The following is a 13,435-nucleotide window of genomic DNA, read 5'->3' as shown; positions in this document are numbered from 1 at the left end:
GATCAACTAGATTATAGAACCTGTTCAACTAGCATCACACTGTTTCACAAACAGATGACACCTTTCCTGTTGCACAAAGCACAACAATGGACTTACTTTGTACACAAAGGGTGTTTGGAATATTATTAGTTGGCTACTAAAGGAACAGTTCACACTATAAATGTGAATGTAAACTGTTTCCAAATCTTAACAAGTTTCAAACACAAAATATTTGTCAAGAATGTTGAGAGCCGGCATATTCATAAAAAAAACAATGGAAGTCAATGGCTACCCGTTGTCAATTTCTTTTCAAAATATCTTCTTTTGTGTTGACATAAATTCAAACAGAACAAGTGGAGCATGTTGAAATGATAACTAAATTTTCATTTTGGGTGAACTATCTCTTTTAAAACATTATCTGACAAGCTATATCAACTGCATAAGAGTGAACATCATTAGTCTTTTACCTTAACTGTCGACATAGCCTAATAAGATTAATTTAATCACTCTCATTCAGCTGTAATGGGGAAAAAATGTAGGGAAAGAGCGAGAGAGAGTCAATAAAGCACTTAAAACAGAAACCCAGAGAGCGAGCGAGCGAGAGAGAGAGAGAGAGAGAGAGTGTATGTGTGTGTGTTGTCAGTTTCTCACACAGCTCTCCTTTCAGTCTTTCTCCACCCATCAGGCGGCCGCTCAGCATCTGCGGTGCGCGGATCAGACTGGAGCCCAGTGCGGAAAACAGCAGCAGGCTGAACGCCGCTGTCAAACACCGACTCCGGTCCCGGACCACTCACTCCATAACCTCAATTGATTTCTGCCTCCAGCATTCAGCCTGTAGCAGGTTCTGGTAAGTGGCTGTCTGGAATTGTTTTTGTTTGCTGCCTGGTTCGCTGAATGTGCTTTTAAATTAAATATTGGGGAGTCACTTTTGCCAAGCAAAATTTAATACAGACTGATCCGAGCCAGACACGCGCACTGAGTCACGGGAACTCGCATTTCTTAAAGCTACTGCGTCTATATGAAAATGAACAGATAAACTTATAGATTTATTTTCAAATCATTCAACTGGCTAGTTTTGTATGCCTGAAGGTAGGCTATAACCTCTTTTTTTTTTTTTTTTTTTTTTTTACATGCGTAGTCAACAAATTCTTTACAAATTTTTTACAAATGTAGTTTTTATTTTTATATTTTTAATAAATTTTATAATTTATAAAAATCTTTACAAATTTTTTGTCATGCTTATATGCGTTTATACTTTTAACTGATGAAGTCATAAATAAGCTAAAAAATTCTAAATTAAGCAAAAGAAGCAAATAAAGGGTAAACTTTTAATGTAGTTAATAAGTGTTCTCACTCAACAATGTTTTTATTTCGTGGTGCTGTGATTTTTGTCAAATCAGTTTTGCTTATGCAACGTATTATTGTAGGCTGCCTGTCATGAACAAAAATAAACGGAGAACTAGTAATTTATTTATTTATTTAATATTTATTTATTTATTTATTTATTTATTTATTTATTTATTTATTTATTTATTTATTTATTATCATCTAAACGTGTCATTTACTGTTGACAGTCAACATAAATCAGTGCTGGTCTCAATTCATCATCGACCCAAATACTATTGGGCTCAAATTAATTGGCAGGTCGATGCTCCTCTTACCGTCTCCTATACTGCATGCTGACAGTCACAAACACTACCGCAGTGCGCGCGCTATTTTTGCTTCGCTCAATAGAAAACCAATTAATGCCATGACAATAGACTCTCTTTGGACTGTCGGTCCATTTAAAAGAGCGCGCGCGTGCGTGTGTTGCGGAGGGTTCAGGACAGTCCGCGTTATCTCTGGCTCTCCTGACGTCAGCGGCTGTCATTGAAAACATTCTGCCGGTCGCTGAACGGTGCGCTGCACCAGATGAATGAAATCTCCGTAATGCATATGCTGGCCACCTGCCTGTTGGTCGCCGCTGTTTCATACTGGTACAGCAGCGAGCTTCTGACAGCGCTCCGTTTGTTTATTTCAGACTCAGCCCTCAGCGGGGACATGCCGGAACCCGAGGGGACTCGACGGTCACCGCAAGGTGTTCCTTACAGCGACCTGCCGCACATCGTCAACGCCGACGGACTGCACTTGTTCTGTCGTTACTGGGAGCCCGACGGTCCTCCAAAGTAAGTGCGAGACATGACAATACAAACACAGAGATTAGGTCAGGCCTCTTGGGATACAGCAAAGGATTCCTCCGTTACAGCCTCCGGTAGAGCCGCGCGAGAGACTGATACGCGCTCACTCGCTGATGTTTCCTTACGGAGCGTATTTTTAGCGCACTTTCAAGAGCCTGCCTTGCCATTTCAGCACCTCAACAGTTGCCATACGCATTCATAACTACAAACAGAAGTAAACAATACAGGTATATGTTAAAGTAAACGTTAAACAGTGCGTTCATTTGAGTTTCATTTGTTTCACAGTGCGTTCATTTGAGCTTCTGTTTTATCACAATGCAAACTGCTGGCACATCACATGATGTCTAAAGCTGGTGACTGAGGAAATAGACGAAGGAAGTATAGCTTTTCTTGTCAAATCTCGTTTTTCAAAGGTGCTAAGTTTGAATAAAATTAAAAGCCCCCTGGTCGAGTTTAGTAGACTGTGTTCAGTGTATCAAAATTGAAAAGTTTAATTAATTGACTGAAATAATAGACAAAACAATTGCGAATGTGCAGTTTTAACAATGTTAAATAGTAGCTAGCTGCTGTCTGGATTAGGGTTAGTTGTCTGCAAAAGTTTTAAGATGAAACTGCACAACAAATAAAGTTATTATGTTTTAAAAATACATTTTGACCAAGTAAAATGTTTTGTCAATTACTCTTCTAGTTATGTTAGCTATCACCGTTCATATATAGTAATTATATAGTTATACATTTGTCTTAGGAATTATTCTATTAGGCGGCACGATGGCTCAATGGTTAACACTGTCACTTCACAGCAAGAAGGTTGCTGGTTCGAGTCTCAGCTGGGCCAGTTGTGTGTGGAGTTTGCATGTTCTCTCCGTGTTCATGTAGGTTTCCTCCATTTGCGCCAGTTTCCTCCGCAATCCAAAGACATGCACTATAAGTGAATTGGATGAACTAAACTGGCTGCAGTGTATGAGTGTGCTGGAATAGTTGGCGGTTCATTCCACTGTGGCGACTCCTGATAAATAAGGAACTAAGCTGAAGGAATATGAATAAATGAATGATCATATTATTTGGATATTTCTATTGTTTTCACTTGTAAGTCACTTTGTTTAAAAGCGTCGCCCAAATGATTAAATGTCAATGTAGTATCTCATGAGGCCACAGGAAAAGACTTGGCAATAGAAAAGTATAACAGCAGAAGCTGTAGGTCACATAAAAAAATGATAGCAGTTTGTCCTGATTACCTTCATGCTGCATTATACGTACTATTTTAACGGTCAGTAAATTAAGCACTTAAAAGAAGTACCTACTCAGAGATGCACAGTCTGAGCCATCTTCAATAATTCATTACGAGAATTGGCGCTAACGAGTCATTCCTGAGTGAACTGGACTACACTGGTCGCATTAATTGCTGCTGAAAAATGAAAAGAGCACTTTGGTGAAATAACCTGAGGTAAACTACCAAGAAATGATGACCCCAGATCAGTCTTCTAGGATAGGGATTCCCAAACTTTTCAGCCCACAGCCCCCAAATTACAATGCCAGTGATTCGCGACCCCCAATATTCTCTGAGGTGGTTATTAATATATAAATCTGGCATACAACAGCGCACACATACCAATAGGCCCAAGTCTGTTCATCATTTATTTTTGAAGAATGCTACTCGGAGATCCTCCTTGTTCAGTTGTGGCCTGTATTTATTTTTAATGTATGTGAGTGCTGTAAAGGTGTCAGAAAGTTTAACCTGGTGCCATAAAATCAATGTGCTGTCTTTATTATGGCGTAATCACCCCAGGGGTTGAGAAAAAATCGAAAGGCTGATGGCTTATTATTTGCATGTTTTTTTAATGTAACTATTAATGACTATTTTTTTCTTCTGTAAGTTATGGATAAAATATGATAACTGTAATAGTTTAATAAAATGAATTAGATTTTTGGAAATCACCAAGCGAACCTCCCTTATTGTCCCGCGACCCCCACTTTGGAAACCACTGTTCTAGAAAAAGCTGTGTTATTTTAAGCTGACCCAGTCTAGTTCCTCATCCTGTCAAGCATTTGACTGACTTGTTCATAATAATAATGTTTACTTTATAGTGAATTCAAATCATACAGACAGTGCCTGTGTTCACTCACAATGATTTCCAATCGATTTAAATCTGGTTTCTCATAAACACTGTCTAAGCGACTGTACCATCAGAACTACTCGTCTGGTTAAAGTGAATGCAGAAGGGAGCCACTCGGTATCTCTGCAGTGAATGCTGAAGGGAATGTATTGGTTTCCATGCAGAATGCAAGTCAAAAAAAATCCCCCTGCTCGTGGCCCCTTTACGACCACATAAAGACACACAGACTGTCATTATAGATGCACTACTTTTACACTATGATACGATAAGATGTAGTTCCTCTAATTAGAAAAATAGGTCACATTTAGGCTTTGTCATTTGCTTCCTATCTAACCACGGTGCACACATTCAGTTTGTGTGGGTGTCATGATTATGTCAGATAGGTCAAACACAAAGCTGTTGTTTTACCATCAGCGATTCACCCTGAAGTGGCCATATAGCTAGCCCAGGGGAGCATGCCGTTACCATAGTTACCACCTCTTCCCCTTTCTCAGTCTAATTTGATCTCTAATGCTTGTCAACCATGATGTGTGAGTGTGTATGACAGGAGTGAGTGTGCATCTGTACAGGTTCATGAGCATATCTTGGCGTCTCATTAAACCACAGCTCAACCGTGTGATTCTCCATTAGACATTTTGGTTTGGGATGTGGAAGATGTTGCCTTTCCCGTGCGACTGATTGTGAAGGATTCGTAGCAGCTAACATGAAGCGAATGCAGTGATCTGACATGTTTATATCAGACATCTGAAGGAAAGCTACCAGGATCCCCTCTAGTCCTGCGCTCCGTCGTTCTGTTTACGGTGAAATATTTAGCTTGCGTTTGATCGCTTGAAGGGCCTGCAGATTTGTTTACTTGCTGTTTAGAAACATTTCAGCTTAGGGTTGTAGGATGTGGAATTACTGGATGCTATGCATCCTGCTGCAATGGGCTCTATGCACAGCTAGTTTTAAAGCCAATGATACACTTCCGGTGAAAGATTATTGTGACTATTTTCAAGTTCACAAGGTTGTTTTACAGCATCGGTGTTGTAGTGTAATTACAATACATTCAGTTAAATAGACTTAAGCATTCATTTAGTTATTCAAGCGTAAAACGAGATGAAAGACTGTCGTAACCACTAGCGCCTTCAGTAGCAACAGGCTAGTGCATAAATTCCATTGAAAATACTGGGGTAAAATAAACTGTCCTATTTTAGACATGACGGAGGGAGGAAATTTATTGCAGTGCTTCTTGTCCAATCTGAGACCCACTTCATATCGTTTATCTAACAGGCAGTGAAAATTGCAGATTTTTAAAGAAATCAGATCTTAAACGTGACAATTTTGTAATGGAAAGTTCACAGGAAGCCCTTGGGCTGCCTGGCTGAAAATTCAAAATCTGTGTGCATATAGCCCATAAAACTGACCCAGTATGACCCAGTATATTATTTTTTATTGTAACGATATCAAAATGAGTCAAATAAATAAACTTTTAGTTCCATTTGACAAAATCAAGCTATTTTGTAATAATATGGTCTAAAGCAGGAGTTTACTTTTTATGCCAAAAAAAAGGCAGCTGCATATTTGACATCTAAAAGAAAGACTTTCAAGTTATTCCTAATTACAGCTGCACAATATTAAGAAATAATTCAAATTAAATTATTGTTATTGCGATAACTGTCTATACAAGAGCCAAGCACTTGTGTGTTGCATGCATTGGTTGTTTATCCAAATTTGGCCAATCGGATGGGGCCTTACTATTTAAAACCTGCCTTCCTAGTAGGTGCTACTATACTTTTGGCTAGAGCCAAAACGAAAGGTGAACCTAGTGCCTCAAATACTAAAGGCTGAAATAGTGAATAAAACTATGCTAGAATATCTGTCAAGTTTTCACTTATTCTTATTGGGCTCCATTTTAATGATCTAGGCACAAAATACGAGGATAAAGAATGAGCCTCCACCATTCAACCTCTTTCTCTTTACTTAACTTTTACTCCTTTACTTTTGTGGATAAGAAAATGATGTTGTACGCACTTCACTAAAGACATCCATTAGCCTACATATTTATTTTTGTTTGTTAAGCACAAAGATTTGTTTCAAAACTATTTCTAAATTCAGTTCTAATTTTCAGCAGACGAATTAATGAACAATAATAATGAAGTGTTATCTCCAAAATACACACGTTATATCCAAACACACGTTCTTTTCTTTTGCCCCATATGGGGATGCTTAAGTCTCCAAATCCCAACAGGTCATGCAGCTCTAATCTGAAAATACTATTATTCATTTAAATGTGTGATTTTATAGTACAGCTAAATGAAATTCGTGTTATCAAATCAAATGGACGGTGTGCAGTTGATGTAAATTCACCTTATACAATGGTCTGATTATTTGATTCCAGTTGGCTGTATAGGGTGAATTAAAACTGAAATCCCTTAAAACTAATCCTGTATTATTTATAAGCCTTTTAAAAATGCATGGGGACATGGGGAATTGACCTAATAAGTTATGTTACCTTCTCCTTGTAATATCCATGTCATACCCATGTCATTATATACATTTGTACAAAAACATGTGCACAAACATACACGCACACTAAGAGCATTACGACCACAGTAATATTCAGGAACAGAAATTTTTTAATGCTGTCTTTTGATCTTCATTAATAAAGTAGCTTTAAGATTGAATTTCTAAATTATATTTTAACAAATTTTTAATGTAACTTAACTCCAGCTTCCCCTTGTTAGCGTGGGTTTCCTCTGCGTGCTCTGGTTTCCCCCACAATCCAAAGACTTTCCCTATAGTTGAATTGGGTAAGCTAAATTGTCTGTAGTGTGAATGAGTGTGTATGGATGTTTCTTAGGATGGGTTGCAGCTGGAAGGGCATCTGCTGCGTAAAACATATGCAAGATAAGTTGGCGGTTCATTCCGCTGTGGCGACCCCTGATTAATAAAGGGACTAAGCTGAAAAGAAAATGAATGAATGAAACTCCAACTTCATGGTTTGTTGGAAGAAATGCAGAAATACATGCAATTCACACATGCAAGTTTTATATTTATTTCAATAATTTTATGCTTTATAATTCGTTCATTCATATAAATGTCATCTTACCACACTACCTCATCTATGTGTCTGATTTAAAGTAGACTGCAAAGATCTAACGATCCATAACTAACGAAAATGCTTCCGGTCAAACATTGCACTGTATATACACCATTAATGGCTTTAACTTGTCAGTGCTGTCAAATAAACAACAAATAAGCAACATCATTTTGGGCTCTCTGTGCACTATGCATTAATCCATTAGCTTTCTAAAATTAATTTATTCAATTTCATCCTTCAGCTAGAAAAATAGCAGTAAAATGTTTATATGCATCATCTGATAAGGCTCATTTAAAAACGGTTGTAATAGGCCTTTAATTATGTCATTTATTTAACACAATACATGATGTTTCCTCACACACACTCATAAGCTTATCTCATTAACGAACTACCAAAGTGTTGTTTCCCCAAAGCAAGTGCATTGTTTTCAATGGGAGTGCCACATCTTTAAAACAGCAGCAGTTTGATAAGGCGCTAAGTGTCTGTTTCACAGGGTTTTGCTTTTTTTTTTTTTTTTTTTTGCTGGGTGCCAAGTTGAAAAATGTTGAAAAAAGTGTTGAGGACATGCTCTTAAGCTCTTATAGGTGTGTGTTTTAGTTATCATGTTCAGTTAGTTGCATAGTGTGTGAGACATTTTAAATAATATAATAATTTACCTAAATAATTCAGATTTTTTTCGCTGTTAAAAAGCAGTTGTGCGTCAGTGCCAATGGCTTAGTAGTTAGTGTGTAGACATATGGCACGCTGGTGTTCATGCAGGTCTGTAGCTGACAAAGGTCCAGAATTTGTCCCACACATGAGCTCATTTGTCCTATTTTGACTGCTAAAACATCATAAATAGTGAAAATAACCCATCAAAAAAGTCAGTAAGACCAAACAAAATCCTCTATTGGCTGTTGCTTCCTTGTAAATTTAGCTAATCAGTTTTGACCAATTGCTAACACATATTTTTCATGAGTTCAACATCCAGCTGTGCAAAAAAAAACCATACATCTGATGTAAGTGAAGTCATCTTTTGCTAGTGTATTGTTTTTAAATAGAGAAAACATTTGACAAGTAACTTTTATTCTAAATCAGGGACTTTGTTGTTCTTGAAACCAAAAATGACCAATAAAAAACTGTGAAGCACCAAAAGCGGACCATAATAAAATGAATTTGAATGCTAATTTGTCAATTGTTGTTATCCATGAATTTTCAAATGTACTTTCTTTTTAACAGAGAGGGTAGAAAATTGGGGAGCTCTACATGATACTACTATTATTATTTATTATTATTATTCAAATTGCCAAATTCTGACATAGGAAAATAGGGTATATGCAGAAGTATGCAGAAGGACTTTTAATTTTTCAGTAACCTGGGTCAAGCACTTCCGGTGAACTTTATGCAGTTACAAAATCGGTGCATTTAAGGTCTTTTTTTCTTAAAAAAAGTCTCAGAACGTACAAGAAGCACTGCATTAAATACAAATTTTTCCGCGCCTTGTCTTTATATGTGAAAATGTATATTACCCCAGTATTTTCAATGGAGTTTCTGCACTAGCCTGCTGATCCTGATAGCGTGTGCATGTTCACGGTTTTATCTTGTTTTACGCTTGAACAACTAAATGAATGCTGAAGTCTATTTAACTGATTATATTTTAATTAAGTTACAACTTTGATGCTGTAAAAGGAACCATATAAAATTGAAAAAGTCACATGAACCATTCACCGGAAGTTTATCGCTATGAGAAGAAACACTAGGTCTGCATATACCCTATTGAATGTGCTGGAGAGTTTGTTATTTGCCTAATAAATGACAATAGGCTACGCTTTTTACTTTAAAAATTTAACAGATTCCTATTTTTTCTTTTCTAATGATATATCATGTAACAAATTAGTATTTTAAAAATAAGTGTTTTTTCACATTTCTTTATTCTACTTCTTTAGGAAATGTGGACAAGCTAATTAGCTTAAAATTGTCCTTAAATTGTCACTAAAATACAGTATTTAAACCTTATAATTAAATAGAAAATGAGGCATATAACTGCTAAAAGGTGCACTTTATGAGACTAAAAAATAACTACCCCTTTCACCAGGCTGGATACGGGCCTGTCACAATCACCCAAGTTTGATTACCACCTTAAGTTCCTATGCTGATCTTCTCTGCTCCCATGCTTTACTGTCTATAGTCTCTACTGTCCTATCAATTAAAGGTGAAAACCCTGATGAAAATAATTATATATAAAACAGCAGTTTTGCTGTCAGTACAATACAATAAATGTTTCAATAAAAACGTACAACTGTCAAATGTGGTGAGTCTTTGCTATTTATAATTAGCTAAAATAAACATGTCAACATTGACAGCTCTAATATTTGTCAAAATCTTTTTAGTTTTCTCTTAAATTTATTATGAACCCACTCGAACTCACTTATTTAGGTGACGTTTACACCAAACTAACCTTTGTCAGTAAACATGAACATCGCAAGGCCATCTGCGGGAAGTTGACCTTCATTTAAAAGAACTGTCAAAACAAATGTGAGCCGGTCAAGTGGCAAGTTGTTGCATCGGAGTGCTTAGTTTAATATTTAGCAGACTCGCTCTGTGTACAGTCTAGACATCTTCTCAGACTGTCCTTATACAGTAGCCTCATGTCCAGTCTAATGCCGCCAGCGAAACAGGAAGTGGGTGAAAGTTGAAAAGACCACAGTAGCCCATTGTATGACCCCTGTAATGATTGACAGATCGTTCAATAGATAATCTGGGCATTGAACCCATGCGAGGTGAAGTGAAATGCACTCATGCACAGGCCGATATGTTGGGTCATGCCGGTCATTTTAACTCATTCTCTTGTATCTAATGGCATTCAGAGAGGAATTCCTCAACCAAACATGGATATTTATACAGCTGTCTACAGCAATGCCAATAGACATTCATAAATGTGTTCCTCCTCACAAGCACAGCCAAAACTGTACAAGTACACTGAATTTTATTATCTGTTTATCTGTTTACGTCAACTGTTTCTTTGATGCTGTGTAATTTAAATTCTTCAGATCTATTTTGGAATTCCAAAGACGTGCTAACACACACACACACACACACACACACACACACACACACACAAACACACACACAGTAGTCTCTCTGTCTGCCTCACAAACTCAATTTCCAGGCTTCAAGGATTCGATCTTTCTGGTCTGAGGATGATCATGACCACAAACACACACATGAACACTTTGTTGCCACCAAATGGATCTCATAGTGAGAGGCTTTATTTTTAGCGAATACATTTCTGAGCATGGCAGAGAAATAGATGGAAAGATTCCGCAAAGGGGTAAAAATACACACACTCGGTCCTCTGAGACCATGTGAGCTCATTATGCTTTTACAAAGACTCTTTTTGTTACTGATTAGAGGCTGCATTGAGGTCATAACTAAATCTGCAAGTTTGGATGTAATAAGGCTGTTCGCCATCTCGCTTTGTCCCTCTTTCCTCTCTTTATGCCTTCATTGATCGGTTTAGTGTGTATTCTTCTAATGATCATGTGATTTTATTCTTGTGTAAGGCTATTTTGTAAAGATTTATCTGTATTTAGGAAATGAGAAATGCTTCTGAATAATATCAGAACCAAATGACTTTCTCTTCCATTTACAGTTTTCATACGTGCATTTTTGCTCGGACAGAATTTCAGTCGGGTTTTAGAATTTCCTAAAATCATGTCGAAATGTTTTTGATAGGTTGTGATGATGAACATTACTTTCTATTTTAGTTTACTCTCATATGAGCATACATGCTATTAGGCATGAGATGATAACCATTTTCAATGTATACTGCAGTTTGGAAAAGTCAAGGTTTTAAAACCGGCAAAATTTTCTTCTATACCATTCCTATGGTATATGTATGATTTTTTTATTTATGTTTTTGTTTAGTTTTTTTAGGACAACAGTATCTCCAGCAGAAAAGATATCCAAAAATGAAGTTTTAAATTGTGTTTTAGAAACTAATGAAGACAGCAGCAGTCATTGATTCGTTTGAATTATTCAGCCTGACATGTTTACTCCTCGAAAATATTATAAATATTTGCTAAAATAAAATATGTTGTGTTAAAAGGGGGGAAAAAGTTTTTGTTTTTTACCCAGACATTTAAAAAGAACATATTTTCAAGAGTTCACACTTAGCAGATGATTGATTATACAGAAAGTATTCATAGCGCTTCACTTTTTCCCCATTTTTTTATGTTACAGCCTTATTCCAAAATGGATTAAATTCATTTATTTCTTCAAAATTCTACACACAATAGCCCATAATGACAATGTGAAAAAAGATTTTTTGAAATTGTTGCAAATTTATTCAAAATAAAAGATCTGAAAAATCACTTGTACATAGGTATTAACAGCCTTTGCCGTGAAGCTCTAAATTGAGCTCAGGTACATTCTGTTTTCACTGATCATTCTTGAGATGTTTCAGCAGCTCAATTGGAGTTCACCTATGGTAAATTTAGTTGGGATAGGGATAGGGATTATGTTTTTTTTGCTGTTGTTGGACCGGCTTAAAACGTTTTACAGTGTGATGAACCAAAACTACTAAATCCTTTACAGTTCCCATCCCGTATCAATAACCTGCCTCTTCTTCCATCAGGGCGCTGGTGTATGTTGCCCATGGAGCGGGAGAGCATTGTGGGGGATACGCTGACATTGCTCACAGTCTGACCCAGCATGGCATTCTGGCGTTCGCCCACGACCACGGTGAGTGGCAGAGTCCCAATCAAATGGCAGAAATCCCCAGCACTCAGATTTGGTTGGTGAACAGCAATGCTTTATGGGTAATGTAGGAGGGCGTGCTCTTTATGAGGCTGCATGAGTGTGGGGTGAAAAAATTACATTTACGCCCACATCGGATTCCTGGTAATTCATCCACCCAGCTCTCCTGTCATTTATAACAGATGTTGTGGGGTGGGTGAAGAGTGGGGGATGGAGTTGAGAAATGACAGAAATGGGAAGAAATGAGTGGAGAGTATAGAAAATAGCAGGTGCTATGTGTACAGCATGTTAAAGAGGTTTTGCGGCAGTGCCATGGTAACTCATGATTCACACAGAGAGACAGCGAGTCGTCTTGTGATGAGCAGTTGGGGTTTTGTGAGCGTGTGATTTGACTGTCTGCTGTCTCAGTGTGAGTAATTGGTCCTATTGAAATACAACAAACAGAAAGCATTACAAGTCACTCTCTCTCTCTCCTCCTCCTCTACACGCTCAGTGTGTCTGTACGCCACATGATTTTGGGGGGAATTATTCTAATCTATTCAATCAGTTTGTTTGTTCCATTATTCATTTTATGTTAATTTGGCTGATTAAATGTCGTGTCATTTGGATCCTGGCATTTCCTGAGCTCTTCTTTGTGAGTTGTTGGCATGGTGTTGTGAGTGACAGTCCTTGTTTATTTCCTATTTTTTTTAAAAGAAAGCCAATATACAAAGACATGGGTGAGTAGAAAAACATGTATGGGGTGTAATTCACTCTCTTTCTGTTTCAGTTGGTCATGGTCAAAGTGAAGGTGAGAGGATGGAGCTTAAAAACTTCCAGATTTACATCAGAGACTCCCTTCAGCACATTGACATCATGAAGGCTCGGTATCCCAAGCTGGCCGTCTTCATCGTTGGACATTCAATGGTAAGATTTCAAGCAAACCAAAAGAATAGTTTATAGCATGCCAAATACTAGCACTTGATGGTTCCCTTTGAGGATGCACCAAATCTTTGGCTGCTGAAAATTATATTATTTTCAGCCAATAGAGAAAATCGGCCAAAAATATGAGCCAAAGAAAGGCTAACCTGCTTTTTGTTTGTGTGTTTTTTATCTAGTTTAATTTAAGGCATTGAGTTTAATATAAACAGTCTTATACTATTTAATAAAATAATCAATAATTATGACAATGCTGTCACAGATTTAGATTTTTGGCCAAGTACATCCAGAATTTTTGGTTTCTGCCCAGCATTTTCATTTCGGTGCATGCTTAGTTCTCTTTAGAGATTCTGTTGTAACTACATTGTAACTATGTTGACTATCATATTTCATAGTATTAGTCAACTGAATGGATTAATTCACTTATT

General features: G+C 37.2%; 1 protein-coding gene across 2 annotated transcripts in view; it reads left to right on the top strand.

Moving 5' to 3' along the window:
* The first annotated feature begins 638 nt into the window (after positions 1–638).
* The window catches only part of mgll (monoglyceride lipase), a 33,088-nt gene continuing 20,291 nt past the window's right edge, over positions 639–13,435 (top strand). Inside the window, exons 1-4 of one of the 2 annotated variants that reach the window (XM_056463534.1) lie at positions 639–826; positions 2,000–2,144; positions 11,968–12,074; positions 12,859–12,995. In XM_056463534.1, coding sequence (XP_056319509.1) covers positions 2,020–2,144; positions 11,968–12,074; positions 12,859–12,995 — 369 coding nt within the window. In that variant the 5' untranslated portion in view covers positions 639–826; positions 2,000–2,019. Of the gene's footprint in view, positions 827–1,851; positions 2,145–11,967; positions 12,075–12,858; positions 12,996–13,435 lie in introns of those variants that run through there. The other variant, XM_056463533.1, reaches the window with a different exon arrangement.

Source organism: Danio aesculapii, chromosome 8, assembly GCF_903798145.1.
Source record: "Danio aesculapii chromosome 8, fDanAes4.1, whole genome shotgun sequence".
Lineage (NCBI taxonomy): Eukaryota > Metazoa > Chordata > Actinopteri > Cypriniformes > Danionidae > Danio > Danio aesculapii.
The sequence above is the reverse complement of the archived record's forward strand: the minus strand, read 5'-3'. Positions and strand labels throughout refer to the sequence as shown.